A 27,616-nucleotide genomic window follows, 5' to 3' on the forward strand; every position below is an offset into this window, starting at 1 on the left:
CATTTGGGAAAATACAAAATTAGATTCATATCTCACACCAGACATAAGAACAATCTCCAAATAGATTGGGGATCTAAATGTAAAATGGAAAACCATGCCAGTGCTAGAATAAAACATGGGTGAATTCCTCTTTAATCTAAATATAAGGACAGGTTTTCTAACTGTGACTCAAAATCCAGAAGCAAAGAAGTAAAATGATAAATTAGACTCTATAAAACTTGCATATTCAGAAACATGATAAAGGCAAAAGATAACCAGAAAACTTGGAGAAAGTGTTTGCAGCATGTATCATAGAATAAGGGCAAACATCTCTAGTATTACAAAGAACTCTTTAAAAATCAGGGACAGAGGATCGTAAATCTGTTGGGAAATGAGAAAAATACATGAATGAAAATTGACCAAAGATACAAAAATGGCCCTTAAACTTATAAAATAAACATTCAGATGTACTCATAATTCAAGAAACACAAAACCAAGATACTATTTCTTATACATTTAATGGGTAAAAATTAAAAAAACTCATGATAATATCTTCTGTAATGAAACTATGGAAAAGCTGGTCTCTTATATTATTGGAGGGGATACAAAGTTAGTCCTGGGGGGAAATTGAAAATACCTAACAAAATTACTGTGCACTCATCTGTAGGACTTTATCCTGAAGCTATATCCCCAACACTGGAAATACATACGCATAAGGTTATTTATGATGGCATTGTATATAATTACAAAATATTGGAAGCAACTGCAATGTCCATTTATAGAGAACGGCGGGGTAGAAAATGACAAGGCCATAGGTTGTAATCCTATGAATCGAGAAAAACCAATAAGATGTCTATAGGTAGACGTGGAATAATTTACAGGATGTAGCATTAAGTGGGAAAAATCAATATAAAATGTAATATCTACCTGTAGTGTGCTGCCATGTGGTACGAAAAAGGAGATATAGGGAAACAGATAGACATTTGTGCACTTGTATAAAAGAAATACAGGAAGAACAAACAAAAAGCTAATGAGGGTGAGCAGGAATGGAGTGAGGAAAGAATAATGAAATCAGTACAAGGTCGTCGGGCTGGCGGAGGACCAACATTTCTTTGAGAATATCTCTTTCGTACAGCTCCGACTCCTAGAATCATGATAAAGTTTCACATCGTTACCAAATAAATAATTAAAATTATCCAGGATAGAGGAAAGCCTAACATGGAATACAAACACTAACAAATAAACCTGACTATAATATAAACAGATAACATAACCATAATGAATAGTGGGAGGAAATTAATTAACTTAACCTATTTTTGGAAACAGTATTTTGACTGTATTATAAGGCTAATGACAAAAAATAACTCCAACACAAACACTGTGCTGCCCCTAGTAAACTTGTTTTCATAGGAATATGAACTAGTAATTCTGAAACTGCTTTATGTGTACGCTGCATTTAACTACTAACTGTGTACTGTGACAAATGGGAGTCAGATTTCTCAATGTCAGAGCAAGAATGATCAAATAAATGGGAAGGCTTGACTGAACCCTGTGGTATTGAGGGTATCAGTATAAACTCATGGCTTTTACATATTAAGTATTTCTAGCTGTTCGTAGGGAAAGATGGGATCCTTAGGTAGAGTTATAGAGTAAGGGACCTGGCCCTTTTACAAGGGAGGAGAAAAGCAGCCTCAGTGACTAAGAGCAGGCAGTTTTGTGATTTACTTCTGAAGTAACAAGCCCACCACTCAGTAGACAACCTTGGACTGGCTCTGATAATGTTCCCCTCACCTCTTTGTGGTTTGAAATACTGAAATCTTCCTAAACTGTGTGCTATAATTACCTTGATGCATTTGTACCCTTAGCGATGAGCCTATTAAGTGCAGACCCTCTGGGGTACTGGACATGGCCTCTGTCCTGTAAAGACAGGAATGCTGCCCTATATCTAACGATCACCCATCTTGGAGCCCCATTCCTCAGAGTGGCTTTGAACAATTACTGCAATAAATTTGCCTTTCTTTGCTGCAGTAAATCAATTTTTACTCTGCACTGTGACTTCTGACTCCTCTTCCTCTTTCTACATCATAGAGAGAGAGAAACCTGAGAAAGTTCAAGGCTGGGCTGGTAACTTCAGACACATGGGATGCAGCATACCTATAGTGCATACATATATGGATAAATATAGAAATAAATATAAATGTATGCATGTCACTTGCACATACATTTATTTCTTACATCTTCTATTGAGAAAGACTATATTAGTCTGTTGTATGCTACTACAACACAATACCTGGAGCAATTAGTTTACTAATAGAAAAGGTTTATTTAGTTCCTGATTATGGTGGTTCCAATCCAAGATAGGTGGTACCATTGCTTTGGGCCTCTAGTGAGCATGCTGGAAGGCAATAGCAGGCAATCACACCCAGATATTTATTTGTTTTTAAGTACCATTCTCAAATAAAAGGAATCAGAGATTTTTGAAGAAATGGCTGGTGCCAGGGTTGGAGCATGAAATATGCAGGGTGAGCCTGGAGCACATTGTGGTGCAGTAGGTAAGGAAGTGCTCAGAAAATGATAAGGCATATCTGAGGGACACAGGAGCCAACCTGAAGGAACTTTTAATGGCCAAATCTAGGCAAGTTTGAGAAATAAAATAAATAAGGATATTATTGGAGTGTAACCTAAAGAATAAAACAAATATCCATCCTTACATAAAATACTGAATAAATAAATAAGTAGGTGTGAAAGTAAGCCCTTCCTCCAAGCAGAATTACAAAGAATTAATGTTGGAGGAAGAAGGCAATCATTATTAGGTGAACATCACTGCCGCGGTTGATATTAGCAAAACACATTAATTAATAGCTTAGTGAACAAACCTATGATGAGAAACAAGTTATTTATATAATCTCAAAATATCTTTCCCATAAGATTTCCTTATTGATATACTAAAAATGGAAAAATATGAACTTTGTAATGGGGAATCTGGCAATCACTGCCTTAACTATACAATCACACTTAATTATGGGAATAAGACATACAAACATCAATGTCCCCTTGATACGATGCACTAAGAAGGGCAAAACGTAACTTCAGTGGTATTTTTGCCAAAAATACATCCTCAGTCTTATGAGAAAAGGTCCAGCTCAAGTGAATGATATTATCAAAATCTTTTACACATACCTTTCAAAAGTGTCCAAGTCATGGTGGACAAAGGGACTGATGGACTCTGCTGATTGAAGGACGATGAGAAAACACAGTAAATGCAATGTGGGATCCTGGATTGGATCCTGGGAAAAGGGATGTAAGCAAGAGAAATGGTGAAATTAGAATATCTGTAGACTAGTACACCAGTGACAATTTCCTGTTTCATGAAAAAATGTAACATGGTAATATTAGGGGAAGTTGAGCAAAATATGTATAGAAACTTATACTGTTTTTGCAACCCAAAACCCAAGTAATTTTTCTTACATTGTTCTAAAATATAGTTAACTTGAAGCAAGTCTGATCCAGATTTTACTATTTCTCAAGAAGATTGCTTCCAAATAGTTTACAATAATAACTTCTTTCTGGAAAACTTGCACTCACAGTTTCTTATGATTTTTTTTTATAAATTTATATACTTTATCGAATCATATGCTTTTTAAAGATTTCTCTCCAGGGTACACATTTGTCTATCATTACTAAAATAAGAATAAGCTTGGTACTCCATATTTACTTTTTTTGAAGTCTGAAATTATTTCAAAACAATTTTTCAAAGCAATTATTTCAAAATAATTTTCTTTAAAATTATTTAAATGAAAAATAATGTGATGTTTTCCTAACATCTTTCAAAGGTACATTTTTAGAAATACTATATGAACTCAAAGATTTAAATACCTTTTGTTAATATTTTTCCATTTTTGACCAATGGGAACATATTTCGGTTAGACCCTTAGTCCTTTTGGTATGATTCTAATAGCATTGGATAACTTCTTTACTTTCTAATATATAAAGATATTTGTATAATTTATATACCAGACCTGGACTCAGCTATTTCTTCAAAGACTTCTGGCTTCTTTTAGTGGGAAAAAAAATCTATGGAGAACACAATATGAATGTAAGAAGTGTTCATTTTTACTGTTTGTCATTGTTTTGGAGTATTTCCAATGGACACAGCTAGAAAGAAATTTCTGTTTGTTTTAAATATGAAACATGCCATGAATTTATGCTAATACTTCTGATTCCTACCCAGAATTGTAGAGTTCTTACTTAACCTCATCGATCTTACATTTATATTTTCCTTCGACCATGTCAAAATTCTTGCCTTTAAATGATACCAACATAATTACTCATTTGATGTGTATGTAACACTGACAGAATGTTAATTCTCATATCATCACCTACGATATAGTGCCAAAACTACATGTGCATATTTACACTTGTTTTGTGATTAAGATATAATCTAGGAGTATATGCTATTCTATTCTTAAAAAGTATAGTCAAATTATTTGGTTTAAAATCATTTGAAATACTTTTTGTGGTTATCCTGCCAACTGGATACACAATCATACTCATTTATGCTACTTTTGTTTTGTTACTTAGGATATACTGTAATTTTAATTTTATTTCATGACTATGTAAAATTGACTGATTGTAGAATCTAATCTTTAAAAAAATAATGTACTCAAGAAAATCTAGCTCCTATTCTTCCCTGTTCCACATTATTGGTTCACTTCACTTATGGGTGACCATTTTAAAAATCCCATTATGTTTAAATATAAGCATATACATGCACTTATGAACCCATAAGAAAATGGTAAGTGCAATGCATTTTTAATTTATTCCGCTTTTGTTGCTGCGTGTCTAGAGATTAGTCCAAAGTAACAAATAGGCATTTTCTTCATTCTTTTTTTTTAATGGAAAAAAGGTAAAACAACATTTCATAACAAAACAATAGGAGAATAATAATAGTTAACACATTGTATACTGTTATCTTTAGTTATTCAGAGTAGAAGATATGGGCATTAAAATTTTCTCCAATTGATATTAACACAAACCTTCCCTTTCAATGAACTAAGAGATAATAATAGTAAAACTGATGTGCATTTTTTTCTACTGTCCTTTCCTCTCTCAACCCTTTTAGTTCCCCTCTTCCTTTGAACAATTTCTTTCCATCTCATATCTATTATACATTTTAGACCATATTCACTCTTTCAGTTTCTCACACCAAAGAGACAAAATGATGTTTACAATGCAATGTTTACAGACGTGAGTTTATGAGTATGGCCTTAAATTTTATCATTTACCTATGAAAGTCTCAAATTTATTTTTTGTGGCTGAGTAGTATTCCATTGTATAAAACATCACATCTTTTTAAATCTATTCCTCTGCTGATAAGAATTTGGGTTGTTTCCAAGACTTAGCTATTACAAATTGTGCTGCTGTAAACCTAGGTGCACATATATTGCTGTGCTATCATATTTTTAATTCTTCTGGAAAGATATCAGAAGAAGAATAGCTGGGTCAAATGGGGCTTCCACTCCTAGATTTTTGAGGAATCTTCCACAGTAACTGCATTAGTCTGAATTTCCACCAGCAGTGGAGAATTGTGCCTTTCCCCCCACAGCCTCTCTAGCATTTGTTATTGGTTTATTTCTGGATGATAATCATTCTTTCTGGGGTGAGATGGAAGCTCAGTGTTGTTTTAATATGCATTTCTTGAGTGACCAATAACGTTGAACATTTTTTTCTGCCATTTGTATTTTTTCATCTGAGAAATGCATATTCATCTCAGATGCCATTTTTGGGTGGGGTCTTTGAATTAGGGGGTCTGATTTTAAAAATTCTTAATATGTTCAAGATATAAATCATTTGTCAGAGGGATAACTAGCTAAAATTTTTTTCCCACTCTGTGGGTTGTATTTTCATTCTGTTGGTGATTTTTTTAATGTGCAAAAGGTCTATAATGTTGATTTTTTGAATTATTTCTCTTGCAATCTGGGTTTTGTTCATGAACTCTCTGCCTACACCTATGTCTTCAAGATTTTTACCTACTTTCTCTTGCAATATATTGTGTTCCTGTGTTAATATTTAGATCTTTGATCTGTTTAGATTATAGTTTAATGCATGGTGATAGACATGGGGCTAGTTGTAGTCTTTGACACATGGAAAGCCAATTTTTCCAGCACCATTTATCAAAGAGGCTGTCTTTCTCCCAGTAAACATGTTCAGTACCCTTGTCAAAGATAAGGTGACTGAGTGTGCTTGGAGTTGTTTCTAATCTGTTCCACTGGTTCTCAGGTCTATTTTTTTTTTTTTTTGCCAGTACCATGCTGATTTTATCACAGTAGCTTTGTATTATAATTTCAAGTCAGGGAATTTGATACTTCTGTCTTTTTGCCTTTGTTGCCCAGAATTGCTTTTGATATTCTAGGTCTGTTTTGTCTCCAAATGAATTTTTAAAATGTTTTCTCTAGTTCTATGAGATATGCTAATGGTATTTTGGGTGGGACTACATTAACTCTGCATAACTTTTTTGGGAGTATGGCCATTTTCATTATGTTGGTTCTTCCTGTCCACAAGCACTGTTTTCCTCTTTGATCTCCTTTTTAAAAAGAGTACTGTAATTTTTAATGTTTAGATCTTTTACTTCTTTTGTTAGATTGATTTCTAGGTTTTTCTTTTTTTTGGGTGCTATTATGAGGTGTGAAGTTTGCTTAGTTTCTCTCTCAGCAAATTTTTTGTTTGTGTACAGATGCTATTGATTTTTTGAGTGTTGACTTTGTATTCAGCTACACTACTGAATTTGGATTTTAAATCTACAAGCCTTTTGGTAGAGTTTTTGGGGTCTTCTCTGTAGAGGATCATGTCATCTGCAAATAATCATACTTTAACTTATTCCTTTCCTGTTTTTATTCCTTTCTCTTGTCTAATTGCTCTGGCTACTGTTTCTGAAATTATATTAAACAAGAGGGGTGATGTTGGACATTATTGTCTTGTTTCTGATTTTATAGTGAAAGCTTTCAGTTTTTGATCATTTAGTACGATGTTAGCTGTTGATTTGTCATGGATGGCATTTATTAGATTGAAATAAAAACCATCTGTTCCAATTTTCTGTAGTTTTTTTAAAAAATCATGAATGGGTGTTGGACTTTGTCAAATGTTTTTTCTGCATCTATTGAGATGTTTATGTGGTTTTTATCTTTGGCACTGTTAATATGGTGTATTACATTTATTAATATGTGTATATTGAACCATTCCCATATCCCTGGGATGAATCCTACTTGACCATGGTGTACAATGTTCTTGAAGATTTACTGCATTCTGTTTGCCAGTATCTTTTTGAGGATTTTTGCATCTATGCCCATTAGGCAGATTGGTCTGTAGTTTTCTTTGTTGGTTGGATCTTTCTGTGGTTTTTGTATTAGTGTAATACTTGCTTCCAGGAATGATTTTGTATTGTATTGATTTCATTAAAGGGTTTGACAATTAATGGCATTAAATCTTATCTACATTTCTTGTAGAATTCAGCAGTAAGTCCATTAGGGCCTAGACTTTTCTTAATAGGTAGGTTTTTAATTATATTGTCAATTTAATTGACTGATACTGGATTATTTAGAATATTTATATCTTCTTTCTTCAATTTTGGTAATTCATATGTGTCTAGGAATCTGTCCATTTTTTTCTGAGTGTTCCATTTTATTAAAGTACAGGTTATTGAAGTAGGTATTGATTTTCTGGATTTACACAGGATCTGTTGTGATTTTACCCTTTTCTTTCCTAATTGCTTGAATTTGGGTCCTTTCTTTCCTCTTCTTGATAAGGTTGGCTATGGGTTCATCAATTGTAATTAATCTTTCAAAGAATGAATTTTTCAACTCATTGAGTCTTTGTATTGTTTTCTTAGTCTCAATTGTAAAATTTCCTGTCTCATGTGAGCTTTTGGTTTGATTTGTTTTTCTTTTTCCAGTAGTTTAAGGTTCAACATCGAGTTGTTTATTTGAGCGCATTCTGTTTTCCTGAATTTCCCACTATATTTATAGTGAGAATTTACCACTATAAATTCCCTCACGTGACTGCTTTCATTGTGTCCCATAAGTTCTGATATGTTGTATTGGCATTTTCATTTAATTGTAGAGGCTGTTTAATTTCTTCTTTCATTTCCTCTGTGACTCATTGGTAAACACCTATTATTCAGGAGGATCCTGCTCAATTTCCATGTGTTTATTTAGTTTTGTGATTTCTTTTGCCATTGATTTCCAGCTTCATTGTACTGTGGTCAGACAACATGCATGAGATAATTTCAGTTCCTCTGTGTTTATTACACATGTTCTATAGGCTAATACATGGTCTATTTGGAGAATATCCCATGTGCGGCTGAGAAGGTGTATTCTGATGTTGGGTGAAACACTCTGTGGACATCTACTAAGTCCATTGTTCACAAGTTTGTTTTAATTTTGATATTTCTTTGGGTTTTTTTTTGTCTAGTTGATCTATCTAATTGTGAAAGTGGGGTATTATTGTCCCTTATTACAATTGTGTGTTTATTTGATTTTTTATGTCTGTTAATATTTGTTTTGTGTACTTAGGGTACTAGTGTTTGATATATAGATATAGATAAAGTTATCTATATCTATCTTATCTATAGCTATATATCTTATAGATACAGACCTAGATATATCTGTATCTAAATCTATATATCTTATATATATGGATATATATAAGATATAAGATATATAGATATAGATACAGGTATATCTATATATATTTATATGTATCTTTATGATTGTTATCTCCTCTTGTTGGAGTATTCCCTTAATTAGAATGTAGTGACCTTCTTTGTCTCTTTTGATCAGTCTTGGCTTAAAAATTTGCATTATCTGCAAATAGAATGGCTATCCCTGCCTTTTTCTGGGTTCCTGTGGCATGGAGCATTGTTTTCCATCCTTTGACCTTCTTTTAATTTCTTTAAATTTCTTTTTGAGTTAAATATGTTTATTGAATACAGCATATTATTGGATCTTGATTCTTGATCCATTCTGCCAGTCTGTTTCTTTTGATTGTAATTGAGACCCTTTATATTGATGGCTATAACAGATAAGTATGGGCCTAACTTCCTCATATTGTTTTCCCATTATTGGTTCCTTGTCCTTCCTCTCTATTTAATTGCTGGTCCTACCTTGTGGTTTCTTTCTTTCTTTTTTTTTTTTTTTTTTTTTTTTTTGTCTTTTTCCTTTTTACCAGTACCGGGGATTGAACTCACGACTGCCTGCTTTCAAAGCAGGCGCTTATGCCACTGAGCTAAACCCCCAGCCCCATGGTTTCTTTCTATTGGTATTTTTTTCTTTTTCTATTGGTGCATTTTTCTCTTCCTTTTTTAAAAAAGAGTAAACCAAACAAAATCAAACAGAATAAAGCCAATCAAAACAAAACAATGAGAGCAATATAGGACTTCGAAACAAGATAATAGAAAATTAACAATGGCTACCATGATGCCTCTTTGTTATCTTCAAAATGACTCCCCATATCATCAGACATGAGAGACTCTAATAAAACAAAACAGAATAAAACCAAACCAAACCAAAAAACAAAACAAAACAAAACAATGAAAATGATACCGGACTTCAAAACAAGATAATTAACAATAGTTATCACCTTTCTTTTTTAGATGTTTCCTCCTCTTCACTTTCACGATATCTATTGTACATTTTGGATCCTACTAACTCCTTCAGTGTTTTATACTAGAGAGACAACATGATGTTCACCCATGTGAGTCTGAGTCATTTCACCCAATTACCTACAAAAGCCTCAAGATTATCCTCCTGAATAGATTTCCATTGTATAAAATATTATATCTTTCTTATCTATTCTTTAGTTGTTGGACAAACTACCCCTGCTTTTGGGGGGTCCTAATTGCATAGAGCACTGTTTTCCCTTCAGTCTGTGAGTTGCCTTTTGAGTGCAATGTGTTTCTTGTATAAGCATATTGATAGATCCTATTATCTGGCCCACTCTGCTCAGTTTCTTTTTATTGGTGAATTGAGGCCTTCTACTTTAATGTTTACAACTGACATGTACTGGCTTATCTCCGTGATGCTACCCTCTTACCGTTTGCCCCCCACTTTGCCCCTCCATTTAATTGTCTGTCCCTTCCATTTAATTGTCAGTGACCCTCCACTGCTGTTTTTTCTCTTTGGTCATCTTTATCTCTCTCTAAAATATTCTTCAGCCCTCTTTGTAGGGTTGGTTTGGTGGTCATGAATTCCTTCCTCCTTGTTTATCATGGAAGTATCTTATTTTTCCTTTTTTTTTTTGGTACCAGGGATCAAACTCATGGCCTTGAGCTTGCCAGGTAGGTGCTTATGCCACTGAGCTAAATCCCCAGCTTTTTCCATTAATTTTGAAAGATAGTTTTGTTGGTTACATCAGTCTGGGTTGGAATTTGTTTTTTTTTTTTTCCCCCCAGGGCTTGAAACATTTCACTCTAAGATTTTCTTGACTTTATGGTTTGTATAGAGATGTTTGCCATGATTCTAATAGGTTTTCTTTTATAGCTAATCTGTTTTTTTTTCTCACTGCCTTTAATATTCTGTTCTTTGCTGAATTCCTGGGATTTTGATTATTATTTGTCCAGGTATAGATTTATTCTGGTTATGGCTGGTTGGAGTTCTGTGTGCCTCATTTATCTGAATGCCAGGTCCTTTTCCCATGCTTGGGAAGTTTTCTGCTATTACTTCTGTAAATAATCTTTTCATGTCTCTTGTGTTGACCCTTGCTTTTTCGCTAATCCGTATCACTCAAGTTGTTTTTCTTTGCATCATCTTGCAGCCATTAAATTTTTATTTCTTGGTTCCTTGTTACTTTTGATAGGTTTTTCCTTTTGTGATCACTAGTTACTACCTTGTCTTCAAGGTCTGAAAGTCTTATTTTCAGTTTCTTTCAAGCATTTGCCAGTGCTCAAAGGAGTTTTTAATTTCCTGAATCTTTGCTGTTTCGTGCATTCCTTCCTGTATTGTTCATGCAATATATGCTCATTTTTCTTTGCTCCTCTTTTTTGTATCTATGTCTTTGGATAAGCTCAGCAAATTTTCATTACGTTTGTCATTTCTTCTTCTATCTGAGATATTATTTTGGATCTGATTACTTTTACAGCCTCATGAAGTTGTTGCTTTATTTCAGTTGCCACCTTCTCAGGAATTTCAGATGTGCACCTCCAACCTCTTCCATGTCTATGTCTCCCAAACTTCTTCTGTGTTGGCTGGAGGTCTGAGCTTGTCTTTTTGTTTCTTTGTCTTGACATTTTCCTGGGTTCCTCTGGCAGAATCTGTCATGGGGTCCCAGGTGATTCCATGTTGTCTGCACGTCCACAGTATAGGGGAATGGAGCACACACCTGGGTTTCTCCTAACCTTGGTCTCTGGGAAGGCAATGGGGCATGGGGGGAAGTTTTCCAGTCATATGCAGCTACACTGAGATTCCCCTGATGGTGACTGGTGGGCTCATGGGGAGCATGGCTGGCTGGTTCTCCAGGCCTCTGTTTCTTGAGCTCTGTGGACCTATCTCACCTAGCTGTCCAACCACTGGGGCTCCTGCCACCCCAGGTCCTCCAGGGGTGCTGCTGGGCTGTTGCTTGCAGTACAGAACCCAGAGCCCCATACTGGGCAGGAGGGCAGGGCTGCCAGCACACTGCTTGCAGGAGCCACTTCTCCTTCTGCCTCACCAAGTGAGTCAGCCCTACAGTGCCTGGCCGACCCTACTGCACTGCCCCCAGCTTTGCCCACCTATCTGTCTGCCTAGCAGTGGCAGCAGCTTGGCAAACAGAAGTGACTGTGGTACCAGTCCTGTGCCAACTGCATTTTATCTAATATATCCTTCAGAGCAATCTGTAGAACTGGTTTGGTGGTCATGAATTTCCTCAAGTGTTCTTTGTCATGGAACTATCTTATTTCTCCATCAATTTTTAAAGATAGTTTTGCAGGTGTATGTCCATCTAGGTTGGAGGTTGCTTTCTTTTAAGGCTTGAAATACCTCAATGCAAGCTCTTCTGTATTTAAGAATTTGTATTGTGAAGTCTGCTGTGATTGTTATAAGCTTTACTTTATAGGTGATTTTAATAATCAGTTTAACTGATTTTAAAAATTGCCTTTAATAACCAGCTTTGTGCTGAATTTCTAGACTCTTGATCATTATATGACTTGGTATAGATTTATTTTGGTCTTGACTATTTGGAGTTCTATATGCTTCATTTATTTGTATGTCAAATTCTTTATCCATGTTTGGAAAGTTTTCTGCCATTATATCTGTGACAAGGTTTTTTTAATGGCATTTGTGCAGTCTCCAGCTTTCTCATCAATCCCCATCAATCTTATCTTATTCTTCTTTGCTTCATCTTACAGTTACTAGATTGACTTTTCATGGTCTTTTGCTATTTTTAAGATGTCTTTCTTTTCATGGTCAGTAGCTGCAATCCTGTTTTCTACATGTGATATTTTATCCTTGTCTTCATTTAATCTGTCACACATACTTTCAATGGAGGTTTTAATCTCTTGGATTTCTGTTTAGCTCTGTTTCATGAATTACATTTCTTTTCTATGTTGGAATTCCATCATTTGTTAAGGTCTTTTAAAAAAAGTATGTGTCTAATATCTTCCATTTTGATCATCATTTTTTTTTTTGTACGTGAGATGTTATGTTTTCTGTAGTCTTTTCCAGTTGTTTTTTCACTGCTGCTGCTATCATTTCAGAAACTATCTTCACCATTCTTACCTAGAGCTGTATAGTTATCCATTACTGACAAATGGTTGATTCTGGCCTTTGGCTTTACAAGCAGTGTTGATGCAGAGTTGTATATTGACATTGCAGAGCCTTATGAGAGGAATTAGGAGGATGAATCTAGAGCCAGGGCATTGCTTGGGCATTGGCACCCCTTTCACATCATCAGAAATTTTCCCTGCACATCCCAGAATGAAATTCCTACTTTACTGGAACTGTAGTCATAGGTGGGTTCTGGTTCTTGCATACACAGGAGTAAGACTTCCTTACATTTTGTGTTTCCATGAGAGTTAGCATGAGCTGTGAATTATTGGTGGTTTTGACAGGCAGGCATTCAGACAAACATATGGAAAAGAAAAATATGATGCTAGACCATTCATGAAAAATGAATGTAACCCCTCAGATGCCTGGCTTTCCCTTGGGAAAGTCTAATCCAGACTGTCCTTCCTATCTGTGATTCTCATACTAGTACTATGTTAGAGGTTATTAATGTCTTTATGACATTAATAATGCTATTTCTGACAAGTCTTTCTCTGTTTTTTTTTTTTTTGGTTCCATCTTATCTTATTTTTGTTTGCATTGTCCCTAAGTCATATCATCATTTAGCTTACTTGAGCTTTGATGTAATGATGCAACTTTTGGAGAGTAAACTACAGTGCTGGGTTTCATCCTACTTCTTTTACTGAGATTCTTCAGTATCTGTCCTCTATCTGTCTCTTAAAGTTTGTGTTACTCAAATATCTGTTCTTAATCTTCTTCTCAGAAACCTCTTCTGGGCCTTTGATCTTTCAGAGAATTAAATGAAAGCCGTGGATTTACTTTTCCTCAGAAAACTATACATTCCTATCAATATATAAAGTTGTGCATATCATTCCTAGAGGATCATGAATACCTCCCTAAAAACACAAATTCAAGGATATCTGCTCTCCTAATTCCTGAGCTTCCTTCTCTAGGACTTCACTTGCCATTTAATTATCAATGACTTCCAAACCTATCGCTCAGGCTCAGACCTTTCTCTGATTTCTGGTTGTCCCTAGGTCATCCCTGCCAGGTGATCTGTAGCTCATGTCTAAATCTTAGGTTGTCTTCTCTTCCTGTGGGTTCATTCTTCTACTCATGTCTCAGTGAGTGACTGTGGGATTTGACTTGTTGACTAATCCAAGACCTGTAAAAACATGCCTGATTCGTTCCTTATTATTCTCTACATTTAATCAACGGATCTGAAGTAGAGCAAGAGTCATCTTTTGTGCCCATATCACAACCTTGGTTTAGGTCACCATTCTCTATCACCTGGGAGCCTTCATCAGCCTCCTATCTGGTCCCCCAGGCTCTAGAATCATCCTGTATCCTGATCTCATCTGAGCTCAAACTTCCCGGCTGTGAAGAGACTTTTGAAAGTCAAAGGATGGCATTTTTCTCTCCATTCACATCATGAAACCCTGAAGAGGGTTTGGTGGGTCATGAGTATTACCTCCAAGTACAGCTTGTGTGCATTTCATACATAGAGAGACCAGGATAGTTAAACATTTCAAATATTTAAAGTATGTCTCATATACCAGGCAATCATTGTAGAGAATGGGGAGAAATGAATAAACTTAATTTTCTGACCTTTGGAAACAAAGTTGTTGGTTACAGGAATTTAGAAGAGGAGAAAATTCTTTTAAACTTGGTTGTAAGTGGTAGTCAGGGAAAGCTTCATGCAAGAGATATGAGGTAAGCAGAACCTTAAGCTTAGGATAGGATTTGTAGGGTTGGGAAACAGAAGGAGAAATTCTAGGTGCAGACGAAGCACAAGCTATGCTCAGTGATTCCAAACAAGATCTGGAAACGGGGTACCCATGTAACTGATCTGTGGAAATGATCTGGAGGAATAAGTGGGGGCCAGATATTGGCCCCAAATAATCAAATTTCTCCTATGTTCTGTACATGCTCTGTATTCCACCAGGACCAGCTACTCTTCTGTGATGACTGTGACCGTGGCTATCACATGTACTGTTTAAACCCCCCAGTGGCTGAGCCCCCAGAAGGTAATGATGATGAGGTCAACAATAACAACATCAGCCACTACTCCTACCACTTACTCAGCCCTCACTATGGTGCAGGCCTTGTGCTAAGGGCTTTTCATGTCTTGTCTCATTTAATCATCACAAGCCTATGAGGTAGGTACAGTCACTATCATATTACACATGAGGAAATGGAAGCATGGTTCAGCCAGCTGAAATTTCAACTTGAGGCCCAAGGAAATATTCCTTACACACATGGCTGAGATGAAGGGAGGGGTAAGATTCTGGGGGATTGAGGAATGGCCAAGGAATGAAGGTCTTTGTGATAACTCAGCTGGTGACTTCTGAGCATTTATTTCCTGCTGAACAAGACTCCGCTGTGACTTCAGGACTGAGACATGATCTCTGAATTGTGAAAGTCAAAGGAAAATAGGGTTCCCAAGAAGTTAGGGCTACTGGGCTGAGAATCGAACATGAGAAGAAGGGTAACTACTAATGCCATCTTGTCTCTTATAGGAAGCTGGAGCTGCCACTTATGCTGGGAGCTGCTCAAAGAGAAAGCCTCAGCCTTTGGCTGCCAGGCCTAGAGCCCCAGGTCACGGAAAGTGACTTGCTGCTGGAGAGGCTGAGCCAGAGCCCTATTCAAACCAGATGAAGCCCTTCTCTCACATTTCCATAGACCAACTATAAGGAAGATGAACACTCACAGAAGGGCCTGGACGTGTGGAACCAAGAGGGTGAGGCATCTACCTTATCTCTTGCTCCACAGATGGTACTTCAGCCAGCATCAACATGTTTCTACCAGAAGGATTTTGCACTTTTGAAGAACAACCCTGACCCCAGCCCTGTGGAACCCTCTCACTTTTACCCTAGCACTGCAACTTTCTCACTGGTTTCCATTTTAAGGGAAGCCATTTTGTGACCACTCATGAATCACTTGTGTGTAATTTGGTGTTTTTTTTTTAAATCTATGTTTGCACAGCATTTTCACCCCCAGTTTAGGCTCTTCATCCTAGACTTTCACCAGAGGAACAAAGTGCTGTGGAGAAATTGTTGTTTATTTCAAGCTACTGGATAATTCTAGACTTGGATCCTGGAGGCCATCCTAAGGAAGGAGTCTTGAAACCCCTTGTTCCTTGGTCTTTGGGGGGAAGAAGAGTTCTTAATGGAAACTCAACAATGGCTTCCATGGTTGGGGTGGTTGTGACTGACTGCATTTTCACTTGATAGGGGTTGGGGAGGGACTGAGAGATGGGAAGAAACATTGGGAAAATAATGTTAAGGCTTGCTATAGCCATTCAGTATTTGTTATTCATGCGGAGAGACTTGGCAAGGGACTAGGCTAGTTCCTTTCCTTCAGAGCTGAGGTGTACTTGAGGTGAGACAAATCACAGCCTAAGGATGGAGAAAAATGCTCAAGACCCTACCTCTGACTGAGCTGAGTGTATGGGGCTGGATCAGCGCCTCCTGGTGGAACTCAGGCACCAGGCAGGTGAGCAAAGACTCCCAATCACAAGCCCAAATGATCCATACAGGGACCACAGCTTTGAAAAACTCTTCAGTATTGATGTGACACTATGAGTTCTTTTTCTCAAGTAATTTTCTTTCACATGGTGTAAGTGTGCTATTGTCTGCAGAGAACTGACTGGAAATTTTAGGATGAAGGATGGACAATTGTTACTTAAATGGATGGTTAGGGTAATGTGATTATTTGTGATAAGGTGGCAGTGATTTTGAACCCTCAGCTTGTAGGCTGTTCTTGTCTCCTAAATCCCCCCATATGAGCTGGACTCTTTTCTTTTTTAAATGCTTCTAGAAGAAATAGGCAGGGAGCCTACATTCTGAGAACTCTTATTTTGGAGGACAGCTCTGCAGGCTGAAGTGGCTTGGACTGTCTTTGAATCAGAGCAACAGCACAATAACTGACACATTTCTAGAAAAATCATTTGCCCAAAGGGCAGGTCATGGTGAGTGGGACCCTTGCGCATGCGCAGCTTTCCTTAAATAAGCTCCATCTCTGTGGTCCAGCAGTGTACAACAAAGGCCCAGGTTATTTTTAGTTGTTTGGCTCCCGAAGGAGCCCCTGGAGACTCAGGCTAGTTGGGCCACTTCTGCCTGGTTGCAGTGTTGCTCTGTAACTCAGCAGGAGCCAACCAATTGCTCTCAGCCAGGGGACCCAGGGCAGCCTGGCACTGAGCCAAGCCATGTGGCTCTCCCGGACTCCTTTGTAAAATGACCTGTGGCAAGAGAATGGAGGTCACACTCCTGCAGGGCCCATGGCCTCAGAGTGAGTTACACTCATGTGTAATGATTTCTTTTGAAGGCCTCCTGTTTATATGGGATTTTCATCTTCCTCATAAGCTATTTCCCTCTTTTTTCCCTCCCTGTCTTTTTGAGACAAGAGTCTTATTCTGCAGTTCAGGCTGGCCCTGAACTCACTTTGTATCCCAGGCTGGTCTCGAGCTTGCAGGGATCCTCCTACCTCAGCCTGCCAAGTGCTGGGATTGCAGGCTATTTTCTTCTTTCTGATAGTTGGTGACCTGGTCTGGCTTCTGATGGCCCAGGGTAGGACTGAGAGGGTCCCATCACATGGAGGGGGACATTTTCTTTTTTGATTATTCTGTCTCACTTTCCTTCACAAAACCCAAAGCAGGGTTTCCTCAAAGGCTGATTATTGACTTGGAGAATCATTTTAAATTGATTACAGGAATATTTCCAAATGTCACAGTGGCTTAAAAGTTGAAAAGGCAATTCTAAAATCAAAAATTGTGGCTTTACAACTTGACTGGTCTTCTTGTGGAGAATATGCAAATCCATTCCCCATGGAAATGCAGGTTATGATATCCTATTCTACCAACCAGCCAGATCTGCCCAGCTCTCCAGAGCTGATTGTGGACGGAGTCTCTTGGGCCATGGCGGGGTGCTGGAGCTTGCCTGCCATTACGCCTGTGCTCTGGGATCATATTAGAAAAGCCCCAGGCGTCTGCTCTCAGTCTCATTACTCTCTGAAGAATGGGAAATAATGACCTCCTTCTTTATGGGCCTTGTTGTCACCATCCGGAAAGTGGAGATAGCAAGCAGCTTGCAGAATGGTATTGCTGGGGTTGTGTGAGCAGGCTAAAGCACCGAGGGTCACATTTATCACCGTCTGCACTGGTAAAGGGAGGCTGCTGGTAAGCTTCAGATTGGTCTGTTTCTTTAAACCTCTGAGAATGAGATGCAATCATAGGGTGCATGTGAAGGAGCAGGTTTTCAGTGTTGCCTCTGCCACTGAATAACTGTGTGACTTTGGATAAGTCACTTAGTACTCCTGAACCTCACAGGATCCACCTGTAAAATGGAGTTGCTAACACTTGCCCTGCCTGTTGGGAGTCTTAAAAAATATATGAGCAACCACTGCAGAGCAGAGCTTATCTGGGCAGGATTCCAATGCTTTCATGTCTGTCTTCTTGTGTGACAAGCCAAGTTAGATGCCTTCTTGGGATCTCCCTGTAGACTCAAGGGGATTTACATTTCAAGTGTGTCAGCTGCCTGTAGTCAGGACCACCAGGCCAGCATTGGGACCAAGGAGACGGGCTTTGCATGGGATGTGTCAGGAAGCGGGATTTACCATGTGGCTGAGAGCTTTGGGATGAAGATACTCCAGATACTCCCTTCTGCAAGATTAACCAGCTCAGAATGCAAAGCTCCTTTCTACAGCGGGCAGAATTCATTTCCCTTCAGGTTCCATGCTCACTTTTACCTTGATTTAAAGCCTTGCACTGCCTTGTTCTAACCAGCTGATGTTGGGCAAGTGACTTCCTCTCTCTGAGCCTCCTGACCCACATGCACCGTGCAGTCATGTGATTGCAGGGATTAAAGTAATGGTGGCCTGGGCCTAGTGTGATGTGGGCCAGAGAAGTGAGCCTGCAGGAACTGCTGGAAGATGAAATCCTGCTTGCTTCTTGACATTTTTGAAACACTAATTCTGGGGCCTGTAGGTAAGGTAGCTCTGTGAGGAAAGAGGGGAAGTGAGGCCTCTGTTAAGATATTTATATTCCAACCTTCCTTTTCCACAGGCCCTGACTCATGGCCCCTGAGGCAGGAGCCAGTGGATCCAAAGGCTCCGCTGTTGTGTTGCTGCCTGGGGCCAGGTAGGAGCTAGGGAAGGTTGCAGAACTGGGCTGCAGCGAAAGCTTCCTGTGGCTCAGGCTCAGACCCCCAAGGGTAGGTAGGAGAGAGGCCAGATTCTTTCAGAGCTGGGGAAGATAATCAGTTTCAATAGTGGGGAGGGCCTGCATTTCACAGTGAAGGTCTTGTGACACCCTGGGGAGTTTCACTCCTGGTGTATTTTTTATCTTCATGCTTTGAATCCAGCATGATTCCTTCCAGTCCTCCCCTTAAAAAGCCCAGATATTTTAAGGAAGAAAAATGACATGGTAGTTACTACTTGTCCTTTGGGGGCAAGTTTAAGAGACCTGAGCTCTTAAGTGTTGCTGAAGAAAGATTACTGGCTACCTTGGGCTCCAGACTCAGATAAAAGGGGCTGCAGGTCTCTCTTGGAGTCCACGTGTGCTTGGCTATTGGCCCAGGCAGGTCCTGAGGACCACCTTGCCCAGTCCCTCCTCCCTGGTTCTAACCTGTTTTGGAAGTGCTGACATGAGAGTGCTTCCCTTTCCTCTCCCACTTTTCTGGTGTCCAACTTTGTCACTCTTTAGAGAATCACAGTGTCATAGCTCCAGGGAAAAGTTGTCTTCCCAAGGCAGGAACCACACTCCCTTTCCCACCAAAGATCCCCTGAGTCCCACACCTGGCTCTTTTCAGGGGCAGCACATTGTTATCATCTTTAGTACTTCGGTAGGCTGGCATACCTGGGTATAGAAGGAGGAAGAGGACCCCAGGAGAAGGGTCAGTCCTATCCCGTGCCTGAATGACATGACTGCCCCATGCCCCACTGTGGTACACTTTTTGGAATCTCACTCTTACCCACAAAGGGTGCCTTTGGTTTTTAGATGTCCAATTGCATTAGCATAGCAGCTGAAGAATGGGGAGAATGGTGGGAAAGAAAGATATTTTAGTTTGCCTCAGGTTGCAAGTCCCCCATCCAATCCTGAATATTCTTTGTTCCGATTTATCTGTCTTCTGAAGATGGGCTCTGTAGTCATCTGATTCGGAGTCCTGCCCTATTTCTGAACATGCCCAGATTTTCAGCATGTTTATGATTCTCTACCAGATGCCACAGCTATCTACCCTGCGTGTAGAAACAGCAGGATGGATGGGTTGGTTCAGGGCCTTTGGGGAAAACAGATGGGGGCCTCTGAGAACTGGGAATTCTGTTCTAAGAAGGCTGGAGATCCTCTGGTCTTTATGAGACAAGTGAGGTACTTCCTCTGCAAGGGATGAAGGGAGAGGAGGATGCAAATGCCAGTGGTTCGGCACGTGGACATAGGAGGGTGCAGGGAACCCCCCACCCCAGGAGGGAAGGCAGCTCCTTTGAGCACCTCAACAGCTGCTCCCTGGAAGGCTTGGCTACAGGGCTTCCATACCATGCTTCTGGCCAGACTGGGAAGGAAGACTTGGAGGAGGTACCTTCAAGAGGCCCTGGTAGCAGTAGTGCTGGGGTCCCTGCCAGCCAGTTCCACGTCAAGTGTGTTTCCCAGAAAGAGCAGGAAAATTCCTGTGTGAGTAAAAAGACTGGGAAACAAATAGGGTCCCAAGAAGACCCGCATCTGGTTTCTGAGCAAACCGTGGCTGTGACTTCTCAGCTGAATAAGACTAAGGTGATTCTCAGTGTTCTAAGACTGTGTGTTGTCAGGGGCCTGGAAGACACAGCAATGCCTGTTGGTTTAATCCCTGTCCTCACCTCCTCTCTTCTTTGCTCCAGTGCCTGATAGAGGTTGTGGGGCCAGTAGCCTTGAATGAGGGACATTCCATGGTGTCCCCCGTTTTGGCCCCACCATGAAAAGACAGTGTTTGTGCTGATGATGACATTTTCCAGGGCAGGCCAGAGGAAGGCAGCACTGGGACTGGCAGGCAGCCAGAACCCTCTTGGACAGAAATGTAATTATTAATAATACCCTCTAGTGCAGGCAGCAAGCAAGATGGCTGTCCAGGTCAGCACCAGCACAGCCTGGCAATTAAGTGTGGCCGTGGGCAGGAAGCAGTTCCTGAGGGAAGTAGGAGTGGCCTGGAGACCCTGGGAACTGTGTAGTCCCTCAACAACGCAGCCCTGTGCCCCCCGGGTTAAATCTGCATTCTCCACATCCCCTTGGCTCAACTCTCTGTATTAATAATATTAATATCCATGAGTACAGAGATGTGTGTATGTGTGTGTGTGTGTGTGTGTGTGTGTGTGCACATACACACATGCACACACACAGGCATACACATTCTGCTTGATGAACTTAAGGGAACTGTTAGTGTTGCCTCAGGATAGTAGATCCAGGAGCTGCCCCAGAACACCAATCTGTGCATGTAGTCTTTAGCAGCCCAGAGGCTCAAGAGCCCAGCCCCTACATGGCCAAAGAGGTCGTGGTGAAGGAGGCCTTTGTGCTTAGAAAGCCTTGGGGCCCACCAACTTTCTCCATCTGTCTCCAGCTCACCTCTGCTCCTTTGGGAGAAGTGTTTAGTAGTAGATGAGGAGTTGTAAAAAAAAGTCTCAATTCTGCTGTCAAAGGGATGCAAAGACTATGGCTAGCATGGGGGTTGGGGTTTATATTGACCTTACCCTTTCATGTTTATTGCTCACTGAGATTTTTGTTTTCTTCTCCTGCATTTCCCTTCCCTATGGTTTTTTCCTTCCTTCCCTCCTGCCACGCAGAATGCTGAAGAGCAGGGTGGAACAAAGCAGCATAATCCAAGAAGAAAATGGAGCTGTATACCTTTTTGACATGTAGTTGTAGAAGTCTAAGTTAGGGATCACAAAAAAGCAAATGAAACATTGCTAGATAATGTGTGAGTGAGCACATGAAAATATAGACCATTTGTCTCAGCAGAGGAGGTGGGGAACAGCAGGGCGAGACAGGCAGGGAGTCCTGGGGAACCAGTGTGCCCCATCCGTGTGGCACTGGGGAGGCAGGCTGGTCATGCTTGCATAAGAAATGATGAGTGCTTATGAATCATTTGTGCCCCTCTGGCAAGGAAAAGGGTATCCACCACTTATCTGCTATGTGTCCACCCTGGGTGTTTTTTCTCTGAAAGCAAATGGGCACATCTCTTGCTTGCCAAGAGTGATTGCTGCATAGACTGGCTAAAACACTTGGCAGCGTCTTGATTATGTGTAAAGAAATGCTCTAGGTACTACAGGGGCTAGAAAAACAGATTACATGCAGGCCCAGCCTACAGGTTGCTTTTTAGCTGTACAAGTAAATTCTCCCTCGGAATCCTGATCATATGTCAAGTATCATGCCTCATGGGAAGGTGTATGTGTATATCTGAGTCTCTTTTTTTCAATGTATATTTATCACTGGGAAACTAGCAGGTTATTTCCATCCTTCGAAGGCTGGGGAGAAGGACACAGGTATCCTCAGCCTAACTGCTTTTACCTGTTCCTCTAAATGCTGGCTGTCCTTGGAAGAACAACCTTCACCTGAGAGGCAGTGACATGATGAAGGGATCTAGTTGGACTGTGTTGAGCAGGAGGGAACCTGAGGCTGGCTCTGGATGCTGCTCTCCAGTTCTTGGGGGTGGGGTGGTGGAGAAGTGCAATCAATAGGGCCTGATCGGTGGTAGAAAGTGACCCATGATAGTGACACATGATAGTCTTGTCTAGGTCCTGCTGGAGAAGCAGAGTGAGGGGGCAGGAGCCTAGTACAGGGATTAGATGGACTCCCACGGGGACTCCAGGAAGGTAGGCTCAGTGTCCAGGAGCATGTTCCCATATGAGGTGTGTGTGCGTGTGTGTGTGTGTGTGTGTGTGTGTGTGTGTGAATCCAATGTCAGCGGTGTTTTCAGTAATCCACCTCTGCCTGCCTTTATGCTTCCTTTGACTGCCAGTTGTCTGTATTGATAGCATCGGGAATAAACTATTTGTTCCATCGTTCCTTTTCTCTGCACTTGTCAGATACTGACTTTCAGCTATTCCCTGAAGAAGCTACACAGGGCTGGCTTTCAAGTGAAATGCTTGGTTTGGGGAAGGCATGCATCTTCCATGTGGAGAGATCAGCTCAGAGCTTGTCTAAAGCAGCCCATGACTCTGAGCAAGGGGGATTTTGGTGACCTCTGTGGAGGTGACTCCAGGTATGTAGACTCAAGGCTTGGCTATGAGCCTGATATTAAAAATGCTTGAGATCTGGAAGTGTCTCCTGGGGTTTGGTCCACCTATGCATTGAAAAGCATGTGAGGAAGATTCTTTAGAACAAAATTGGGTATGAATGGAGGATTATCCTTATCTCTATTGCTGGTGGAGAGGAGAGAGGAAGGCCATCTGACTTGGCTTCTATCCAGGCCAGACCAGCGGCACTGTCCCAAGCAGCCAGCCAGGGGATCCTGGGCCCTCAGGCCTTCAGCTCTATGAGGAGTGGAGCTGGAAGCCTGAGAACCCAGGGGTAGAGCTCTTAGAGGGTCCCCTCACCCCCTTCATTTGCATACCCATCAGACCCCTTCCCATTGTGAAGCTTGCCTGCTGGACCTTTAGGACATGGAGACGTGAGGAACGACTGGCATGCCTATCCATGTCACACAGCTGATTCAAGAAAGAGCCAGAACCAAGTCCTCAACCAACTCTGCTCCACTTCCAAATCTTAAGGCTCATTTTCCATAATTCTTTTTGGTAGCCAAAATGTGGCACATTTTCATCAGGAAGTTTTCTCTTTTAGTTGCCTAAGCACCTCTGTCTCCTCAGAGAGAGGCTGGTGTGGTGGCTTTGGCAAGGGCTGCCCTTGCTCATGAACCAGGGCTCTTCTGGGTGGAACTGGACAAGAAGGGAGGCAGGGTAGGGGGAGGTGACTGTCCCACTGTCTTCTGAGGAAGCATGGATCTTTGCAGGCTCTTGCAGGGAATGAAAGCTTTGGCTTTGGTCAGGCGTGAGGCATGGGAAAAACACTTTAATTTCCGTTGCTCTGTCTCAGCTGGTAAACCTACCCTGTTTGTCTCACAGTTTTAAGAATTTACTGCTCTGATGGATCTGAGTTGCAATTAGGGAAGGGCCTTGAAATACTCTGTTGATCTCTAATCACTGGTCTGCATGGTATCTCTTGACCGGTAGATATGTCTGCCAGTGTGGGCACAAGACAAGAGGCTATTCCAGCATTGTATCACCACCATCCTCACATGCTTTCTTGCCTTTACCCCATGTTCCAAGTCCTTTGAAACTCAGTCATAAAAGAATGACCAACAGAGTTGGCCTGCAGCACTAGAAATGTCTACGAATGAGGGGCTTTCTTTCATGCTCTTGAACATTGACCCCACTGGACTTCAATACCCAACACCACATTGCCTCTTGCTGACTGAATAATGTGAGTTTTTGCCGAGCTGCTTGGCCTCGATGTGCAACACTGAGGCCAGCCCAGCTTTCATGAGGTTAGAGAAAGGACTGCGGCTTGGGGAAGTTGTGTGTAATGGTCCGAGGACAGTATTTCCATTTGACTTCCTCTGCCTTCTCTAAAAAGCAACCACAGCAACAAGCAAACAATCTGCCCACCCCTTACTTTGCTGGCTCTGCTCCTCTTTCAGGTGTGATATGATTATAGTCTCAGTCTCTAGGTGTGCGTGCGTGTGTGTGCTCTGCTCCTCTGTTTGCTAGGAATGCTCATTTCTCCCAGGTGTCAATTCCTACTCTTTTTGTGGCTCCTAATGTGAAAAGTGCTGTGATGTATCTGCCCTGTCTAAGGGATGTGTCTAGAACTCTTGATGTTTCAGTATTGGAGATGTGGCTGTGCCGCACCTCCCACCATCCGAAAGGGACACGCTGGTGTATTGTGAATGTCTCCAGGAGAATCTATAGGTCGGAAATAGCTCACGCCTGGATGCCGGCTCACTGACCTAGGACTTGCCTGGAAGGAGAAGCAACTGCTCTTCATTTAGAAGGCTGGCAGAAGGATGCCCATGAGCTGGACCCTCCTCCTTTCTGCCCTCTCTCCTGTCCTCACTGCATTCTGGGAGAGGGGCCTTGGAGAAGTCAAGCTAATGAGATGCTGATCACTGTGGGCATCCAGAAATTGTTATTTTTGGAAACCCTGGATATTTTAGTCCCTTAGTGGGACCCTTGCACATTCATAAAGACTGAGTCACAAGCTCCCTGTCTCTTCCTTGCTGTGGTTATTATCTTGTTCTGTGATTGGTTAGCAGTGTTAACTACCCAAGTAGCAAATCTTTTGTCTGCAATTTAGAGAATGTGTAAACAAATAAAAGGCTTTAAAACTCCTGGGAATTCTGTGTTATTTTTCTCCCAACCTGTAAAAGATCAATTGCACATGTGTGCATTGCGCTGGGATGGATCCCTTTCATGTCAGGTAGAAGAGTGGGAATGTGTGGTGGGTGTGTGCATGTGTGCATGTGTGTGTGAACATACATGCATGTGCATCAGATGCTAGAGAAGCACCTGGTACCTGTAAGAAGACCCCAGGAGCTCTGGGGTGATGGCACACACTGGACCCTAGGGAAACCATCATCTTGGCAGCTTTCATGGACACAACAGGCATCACAATTTCATGCCTCAACCAAGAGTTTCACTAGCTGCAGCATAGCAACTCATTTGCAGTTGACCCCTCTGCAAAGATCACAGGGTTTTCCAAAGCTAGCTCACTGGAATTTCAGGCAGAAGGAAGGTCATGGACTCAGAGATGATCACAGTGGAGGTGGGGAGCATGGCAGGGCAGAGTTCAGGGCCCTCTGAAAGTCAACTTCCTCCTCCCTCTCTCCTTCCCTCCCTCCTTTCCTTTCAGGTCTGAAACTCCTTCCATAAAAGGCAACAAGATGGCTGAACTGAGCACAAAGTGAGAAGCTGCACAGAGGCTATACTTGACCCCAGAGTCCCCAGAATCTGCTTCACATAGTCTTAAAGAAACAGCTTCTGGATTCAGGACTCCTGGTCCACATGGGGATTGTTTTCCCCGAGCTGCAAGTGGAAAGCTGGGTTTCCAAAACAATTAAAGATAAACAAATAAAACCTCTTCCATGGGCTAGACTATGGGGATACAATAGGGAAGACAAAACCCTCTCCCTCAGGGGGCTTACAGTCTTGCCAGGAGGCAGGCACCAGATAGGCAAAAATACAATGGGCAAGGGTGGGCTATGGTTAGGAGAGTGGAAGGCTGGATCTCAGTGTGCTCCCCGGTGGGATGAACCTGTGTATTTCAGTAGGGTACAGGGGGGCACGGCAGTGGCGGACACCATGCTAGTTTGGCTGCTCCACTGAGTATGCGCTCCTTGTTCTTCAGAGTCCTTTATAGCCTTCAGGCTTTGCTGTCGTCAGTACAAGGTGGCCCGTTAGTTCAGCCCCAGAGCCATTGATTATTGCTGCAGACTTGGGCCATCGAGCAGGCTGTTGAACCTCTCCTGCAGGGGGAGTGATGGCTGCATCCAGGGGCCATAAGGAAAAGGCCAGCCCTTCACCCGAAGTGGCCTCAGGTGACAGCTGGGCTTGCAGTGCAGAACTGCTGATTCTAGTAAAGTGTGAGGGCCTTGAGCTCACAACAAAGTCCAGCCAGGAAAGGAGGACACACAACACCCACATGAAGGCCTACATTTTTGCTTCTGTTCTAACCCCAGGGACCACAGCTTTGTACCCTGGCCTCTGTGATCTGGGTGTTATGTTTCTCCTAAAACTTTGTGTTGAAGTCTCCTTACCTAGGCCCTGGTATCAGGATGTGGGGTCTTTGGGAAGTGATTAGCTCATGAAGGCAGAACTCTTACAAATAGGTAAAGTACCCTTACAAAGGAGCCCAAGAAAGGCTTCAGGCCCCTTCATTTTGTGAGGTGCAATTGTGATGATAATGACTACAGAGAAAGGCCCTCACTAGACATGGAGTCTGCTGGCATCTTGACCTTGGACTTCCCAGCCTCCAGAACTGTGGGAAATAAATTTCCACAATTTCTGACCCAGTTTAAGGTATTTTGTTACAGTGGTTTGAATGACAGCCTCATTCCACTAGCTGCTGAGAAAGGGCTTTGGTCTGCTGGTCCTATAAAAGTCACTAACAGACCAGAAACTGCTGCCACTTGGAGAAGTTGGCAGGGTGGAAGAGGGAGGGGAAAAGTTGGAGGGAGCCAAAGGACAGTCAGTCAGACAGAGCAGAACAGATTTTCTGTGCACTGTCCTTGGAAAAAGCATGGTGATGAGTTAGGCAGGGCAGACGAAAAGTATCAGAGATAAGAGACTAATGTAAGAGGCCCACGATAAGGACATCAAGGGTGTGAGTTTTAATAAGGATATAACATGATTCTTTCTCCTTGAGTTAGTGGGAATGTTTCTGGAGAAGAATATAGAAGTTCTAGTATCTAGTAGCTGGGTGACTCTTGATTTTTATAGATACAGGCATGACGTTCAGTAAATCTAGGACTGCTAGATTCAAGCAATGTTTGGGCAAGGAGCAAAGTGGATCAAGGCCTGTTCTTCAGTCTCTGAGCTTGCCCAGGTCAGAGACCCTCTGTGGCACCCAATAAAGTCTGTCCCCATACACGCCTTGGGATGGTATAGGACATAAGTGTGCCAGAGACTTAGATTGTTCTAGAGCAGTGACCTTCCAAGTTGACTGGGTCGGAGCCTAGAATTCTGGGATGGACTTTCAGAATACCCAGAGGCATCTAGAGACAGAGCTGGAAAGACAGTTCTTGAGCTCCAATCTTCAGCTAAAATCATTGACTAGCACAGCTCCAATTCGATGTTTCTGATTGTTAGTAGTTCTGTTGCTTTGGGGCAGGATGGTGGGCATGCTCAAGGTCTCTGGAGGCTACTGAAAGACTTGA

General features: G+C 41.3%; 1 protein-coding gene across 5 annotated transcripts in view; it reads left to right on the forward strand.

Annotated features, from left to right (window-relative positions):
* The window catches only part of Dpf3 (double PHD fingers 3), a 287,741-nt gene extending 262,662 nt beyond the window's left edge, over positions 1–25,079 (forward strand). For 3 of the 5 annotated variants that reach the window (XM_063241223.1, XM_063241220.1, XM_063241222.1), the window contains exon 10: positions 14,674–15,212. In XM_063241223.1, coding sequence (XP_063097293.1) covers positions 14,674–14,886 — 213 coding nt within the window. In that variant the 3' untranslated portion in view covers positions 14,887–15,212. Of the gene's footprint in view, positions 1–14,673; positions 15,213–15,247 lie in introns of those variants that run through there. The other 2 variants (XM_023566104.2, XM_063241221.1) reach the window with 2 other exon arrangements.
* The last annotated feature ends 2,537 nt before the right edge of the window (positions 25,080–27,616 follow it).

This window comes from Cavia porcellus, unplaced genomic scaffold, assembly GCF_034190915.1.
Source record: "Cavia porcellus strain 051 isolate PalLab524CR breed Dunkin Hartley unplaced genomic scaffold, mCavPor4.1 scaffold_31, whole genome shotgun sequence".
In the NCBI taxonomy this organism is placed as follows: domain Eukaryota; kingdom Metazoa; phylum Chordata; class Mammalia; order Rodentia; family Caviidae; genus Cavia; species Cavia porcellus.